The sequence below is a fragment of the Corvus kubaryi genome, unplaced genomic scaffold (assembly GCF_017639235.1).
Source record: "Corvus kubaryi isolate FWS band 111438036 unplaced genomic scaffold, C.kubaryi_AGA036_p1.0 37272, whole genome shotgun sequence".
NCBI lineage: Eukaryota > Metazoa > Chordata > Aves > Passeriformes > Corvidae > Corvus > Corvus kubaryi.
In genome coordinates, this window is record NW_024581084.1 from 1,874,864 (window position 1) to 1,880,593 (window position 5,730).

General features: G+C 55.3%; 1 protein-coding gene across 1 annotated transcript; it reads left to right on the plus strand.

The window, feature by feature from the left end:
• The first annotated feature begins 6 nt into the window (after positions 1 to 6).
• Positions 7 to 4,969, plus strand: SOX9 (SRY-box transcription factor 9). Its single transcript, XM_042025517.1, has 3 exons — positions 7 to 759; positions 1,604 to 1,857; positions 2,269 to 4,969. The coding sequence occupies exons 1-3, from the start codon at positions 329 to 331 to the stop codon at positions 3,027 to 3,029; spliced, it is 1,446 nt and encodes a 481-aa protein (XP_041881451.1). The 5' UTR covers positions 7 to 328; the 3' UTR covers positions 3,030 to 4,969.
• The last annotated feature ends 761 nt before the right edge of the window (positions 4,970 to 5,730 follow it).

Consider the following 5,730-nt stretch of genomic DNA (forward strand, 5'->3'; position numbering starts at 1 on the left):
CGGCCGCTCGCCCGCTCGCCTCCTTCTCCTGCTCCTTCTCCCGGCCTCGCCAAAGTTTCTCCCTTTCCTCATCTCGGAGTTTTTTTGGTTTTCTTGCTTTTATTTTTTTTTTTTTCTTAGCGTTTTTGTGCTGACGAGGGCAGGGAGAACTAATAAAAAGTTTTCGCAAACTTCTCGCGGTTCTTCCCCTCCTCTCCGCAGCCGGTGGAGACTTCGTTTCTCCGCGTTTTACTTTTTTAAGCCATCCCCGTCCCTTAGAGCCTGATTTTTTAATTTTTTCTTTTAAATTTTTTTTCGCCCCCTTGTTCCCCCTCGGCCACTTTCTCGCATGAATCTCCTCGACCCTTTCATGAAAATGACAGAAGAACAGGACAAATGTATCTCCGACGCCCCCAGCCCCACCATGTCGGATGACTCCGCCGGGTCCCCCTGCCCCTCTGGATCCGGCTCGGACACGGAGAACACCAGACCCCAAGAGAACACCTTCCCCAAGGGGGACCCGGACCTGAAGAAGGAGAACGACGAGGACAAGTTCCCCGTGTGCATCCGGGAGGCGGTGAGCCAGGTGCTGAAGGGCTACGACTGGACCCTGGTGCCGATGCCGGTGCGGGTGAACGGCTCCAGCAAGAACAAGCCGCACGTCAAGAGACCCATGAACGCCTTCATGGTGTGGGCGCAGGCGGCCCGCAGGAAGCTGGCGGACCAGTACCCGCATCTGCACAACGCCGAGCTCAGCAAGACCCTGGGCAAGCTCTGGAGGTGAGTGCGGGGCCGGGACGCCCGGGGGGAGCGGGGCATGCGGAGCGCGCAGCAGCAGCGCTGCGCGGAGGGAGAGGATGGTGCGAGCCCGGAAAACTCGCTGAAAACTTCTGCGAGTGCAAAACTCGTCTGGCGGAGGAGAAGCCAGGATAGGAGGGGGAAAGCAGGGAAAGTCGTTCCCTGTGGCCGCCTTCTGGTGCTGGAAGTTTCTCTTCCCTGAGCGATGCCCGGGGCGGAGGGACCGTGCGGGGGCTGTCCCGGCCGTTGTTTGTTTGCGCTCCCGGTGCGGAGGAAATGATGGATTTTGGGGATTGCATCAGCTCGGGCCGGGCCGGAGGGAGCGCGGGGCGATGCGGGGAGGGAGAGAGGGAGGGTGGGTGGCGGCGGTGGTGGCGCAGGGCCGGGTGGCCTCTGAGTGCCAGAATAAGGCGGGTAGGGGAGGAAAACAGAAGGCGAGTGAGTCACCTGGCCGCCGCGTCCTCCGTGACTGCACCGGGGGGAGGGGGGATCCTAAATCGGTGGCAGGAGGAGAAACGGGCGAGGAAAGCTGGCCCTGGCAGGCAGGGATGTCCCCAAAGCGCCCGGGGACAGCGAGGTGTGCCCACAGGGTGGGGAGAGCGAGGGCTGGACCCCGCTGCCACTCCTGCAACTCTGGTCTGGCCACCGAGGGAATCTGCGGGACAATGGGGTGACAACCAGCGAGTGTCCCGGACAGGGGCTTCAGCGCTGTGGGGGGCTTTGCATCGCCCTTGGGGAGGACCCAGGGGAGAGACTGGCACTGATGTCACTGCTCAGTGCCCCCCGTGAGCTACGAGTGACCCCTCGTGCCCCGTGTCCCCCCCAGGCTGCTGAACGAGAGCGAGAAGCGTCCCTTCGTGGAGGAGGCCGAGCGGCTGCGGGTGCAGCACAAGAAGGACCACCCCGACTACAAGTACCAGCCCCGGCGGAGGAAGTCGGTGAAGAACGGGCAGGCGGAGCAGGAGGAGGGCTCGGAGCAGACCCACATCTCCCCCAACGCCATCTTCAAGGCGCTGCAGGCAGACTCGCCCCAGTCCTCCTCCAGCATCAGCGAGGTGCACTCGCCCGGGGAGCACTCGGGTAGGTACCCACACACCCACGGGGGCACGGGGACACGGCACAGCTGCCCAAAGCTGCAGCCCAAACCGAGCTGAAGTTGGGCTTGGATGGAGGGGAGGGGGGGAAGGAAAGACCCAGGAGTGGAGTGAGAAGGGGAGAGCTGCCCATGAGCCGTGCCCGTAGCCCGGGCACACAAATCCTCACCCCAGTGTGCCACTGCAGCCCTGTTTGCCTGTGAGAAACACGAACCCATTCTTCTTAAAAACCAAAAAACCCCCCCAAACGACTCGTGTCCAAGAGCGCTGTAGGGTGGTGTTGATGGGGCTCGGGTCTCCGTCCCTCACGCCTGAGAAAAGCCCGGAGGTGTGACCCGCTGATGGCGTTGTCCCAGTGACACCCCTCACACCTTCACCCCTCTCTTTCCTCCCCCAGGGCAGTCCCAGGGCCCCCCCACACCCCCCACCACCCCCAAGACGGACCCGCAGCCAGGCAAGCAGGACCTGAAGCGGGAGGGCCGCGCGCTGGGCGAGGGCGGCCGGCAGCCGCCCCACATCGACTTCCGCGACGTGGACATCGGCGAGCTGAGCAGCGACGTCATCTCCAACATCGAGACCTTCGACGTCAACGAGTTCGACCAGTACCTGCCGCCCAACGGGCACCCCGGCCAGCCCGGCCAGGTCACCTACACGGGCAGCTACGGCATCAGCGGCGCCGCGGGGACGCCGGCGGGCGCCGGCCACGTGTGGATGTCCAAGCAGCCGCCGCCGGCGCAGCCCCAGCCGCAGCTGCCGGCGCTGAGCGCGGAGCAGGGCCCGCAGCAGCCGCAGCAGCCGCAGCAGCAGAGGACGCACATCAAGACGGAGCAGCTGAGCCCCAGCCACTACAGCGAGCAGCAGCAGCACTCCCCGCAGCAGCTGAGCTACAGCTCCTTCAACCTGCAGCACTACAGCTCGTCCTACCCCAGCATCAGCCGCGCCCAGTACGAGTACGGCGAGCACCAGGGCTCGGGCTCCTACTACAGCCACGCCGCCGGCCAGGGCAGCGGCCTCTACTCCACCTTCAGCTACATGAACCCCTCGCAGCGCCCCATGTACACCCCGATCGCAGACACGTCGGGGGTGCCCTCCATCCCCCAGACCCACAGCCCGCAGCACTGGGAGCAGCCCGTCTACACGCAGCTCACCCGGCCCTAAAGCCGGCGGCCAGAAGAGAAAATGACGAGAAAAAGAATCAAAAAGTAAAAAGCAGAAAAGCAGCAAGAATGAGTTGCCTCAGACTGGTTCAGTGTTTGAAATTGAAATGATAATTTAAAAAGCCGCTCACGTGGAAGCTGGCGGGGAGGAGAGAGCGCCTCGAGCCTTCTGCACTACAGCATCCTCCAGGACCCGCTCCCAGCCCCAAAACTGGGGACAGACTTGCCAAGGACTGGACTTGAACTCTGCTTCTTTCAGCGTGGAGAGGAGATTTCCACCCAACCTGCCCAGCTGGCTCCTTCTCTGGACTTTTGTAATGATTTTTTTTTTTTTTTAGCAGTAATTAAAAGAAAGACAAAAAAAAACCAAACGAAAAAAGAAGAAAAAAAAAATGGGGGGTAAAAGAGAAAACTCGGAGTCCTCTGTGAGGAATATTCTCTATTTTAAATATTTTTAGTATGTACTGTGTATGATTCGTTACCAATTTGAGGGGATTTATACCTAATTTTTAGAGATTTTTTTTTCAAATGCTCTTATTTTTCCAACAGCTAAAAAAAAAATGACACTTAGTGGAGCAGCCCTAGGTTTTCTTGCAGAGGTATTTTTGTATAGAGAAGTGTCTTTTTTTGCTCTAAAAATGAAACTAAACCAGCGTGCCCTGCCCTGGGAACCCAGATCTGGCACCAGGGCAGGGACCAGCATGGGAGAGGCTTTATTTTTCTAACTCGTAGCAAAACCAGCCAGGAGGAGAACTTCACTTTATTTTTTAATAACCTTGAGCCTTAAAAGAAAAACAAAAAGAGGGAAAAAAAAGAAAAAAAGAACAGCTCCATAAAGCAGCCCCAAAGTGCTGCTGAGAAGCCTTAAAGCAGCCCCGTGATAATCATTGGCCCTGGGCTGGGGGGCTGAGCCCGACCCCTCCGGGCACCCCCCGCCCGCCCCAGGGTGCCAAACCCAGCCAGGGGCTCCTCTCTGCCTTGGGGGACATCACAGATCCTTTAAATTATTTATTTGGGGGAGAAGAGCAGCTTTTAATCACAGTTTTCCTTGGGTTTTGTTGTTTGAATCTCCCTTCTAAGTCCTTTCAGAAGCGTTGCATTAGTGGGAGCATGATTTGGAAGGTGACCGTGCCTGTTAAATTATGGTCTGAAACTGTAACCAGTCCTTTATTTATCTCTTCAATTCCTTTTGGTTGTTATTATTATTATTATTATTCTTTTTTTTTTTTTTTTTTTTGGAATTTTTTTCCTGGGTTTTTAAAAATTTTTTGTTTTTTTTTTTTTTTGGTGTTTTTTTTTTTTTTTTTTTTTGTTGGTTTTTTTTGTTTTTCTTTGGCCTTCGAGGAGAAACTGGAAGAGAAAAAAAAGGAAAAAAGAAAAATGAGATTTGTACAAACTAAAGATTGCAAATGTAGCGGATCACTGAATCATTTGCCTTGTTTCCTGCCTCAGCTCTCTGGGACACACGAGCTCGTGCAAGGACGAGCCCCACACCCCAGCCCTGCTGCAGGGGTGGCACCGTTTTAGCCTTCAACCCCCCCAAAAACTGCCTGGGAGAGGTGGGGGGGACACTGATTTTGGTGAAGCTGTGGCTGAACAGTTAAGGATTGCTTTTTAAAAAAGACAGCAGACTTTTTTTATTTAAAAAAAATGATATATTTGTTAACTTTTTTTTTTTTTAGGGATTCAGTAGGAGTTAAAAAAAAATCTTAAAGCACTCTTATAATATGGCATCTTTCTATTTTCTGTATAAAAGCAGATCTTTTTAAAGTATTTCTGTAACTTAAAAGACCTGTCCTTTAAATCATATTTTGTCTTTAGGTAAGTTTGGTTTGGTTTTGGTTGCAAGATCCTTCTCTTTGTGAAACTTACCTTTTTTTGTTTTGTTTTGTTTTTTTGTATATTATTGTTTGCAATAAATATACATTGTATTAAAAGTTCCACCTGCCCCAGGTGTGGGATTTATTAGCAGGGTTTATTTATGATCAGGGCTTGTTATCAGGGTTTATTATCAGGGTTTGTTATCAGCCTCCAGGGAACACGCAATGCTAAAGCCCCAGGATGGGTTTGGGTTTGTGGGTCAGGGTTGGGGTGTCCCAGAAAAAGCAGAGCCAGGGAATAAATGGGATTGGAGATGGACAAATCCAGCCTGGACAGGTCAGGGTGCGACCCCAAAGGGGACACCTGAGCTCCGGCTGTCCCCAAATCCTGCTGGCTCTGCTCTCCCTGCGGTGTCTGCCCCAGTTGGGGGATGCTGAGCATGAGGTGAGGAGAAAGGAGCCACCCCAAGGCTTGGGGCTGAAATCCCCCCCCCAAATCTCTCAACAGCCAAGCAGGACCTGTGTCACCCTCGGGGCCCAATGTCCCCTGTCCCCCTCAGGGGCACAGCACGGCTCCCCAGGAAGGAACGACCCCCTGCCTCAGCCCAGCATTGATTTTTCCAATCAACCCCATCCCACACTAATCCCTGCTCCAGCCCTGCCCTCTCTGCCCCTCTGGAGCGGCTCAGGCCGGGCTTTGTCTCCTCCCCCACCGCTGCTGTCACTGCGGAGCTCGCTGGGGACACAAACCTGTGCAGGTCCCTCCACGGGGCCGCAGATTCCACCTGGGAACACTTCTGTGAAAGTGTCCCACAGCTTGTCCCCAATTCCCCCTGGAGCCGCAGCTGGCATGGGGCTGCTGTGGGGCAGCCGGAGCAAGCA

What these genes read in the sequence shown, in the direction of transcription:
- SOX9 (XM_042025517.1), top strand. Translation starts at nt 329, where the DNA reads ATGAATCTCCTCGACCCTTTCATGAAAATGACAGAAGAACAGGACAAA. An exon ending in ACCCTGGGCAAGCTCTGGAG is followed by an intron (nt 760 to 1,603) that starts GTGAGTGCGGGG and finishes TGTCCCCCCCAG; the next exon opens with GCTGCTGAACGAGAGCGAGA. An exon ending in CTCGCCCGGGGAGCACTCGG is followed by an intron (nt 1,858 to 2,268) that starts GTAGGTACCCAC and finishes TTCCTCCCCCAG; the next exon opens with GGCAGTCCCAGGGCCCCCCC.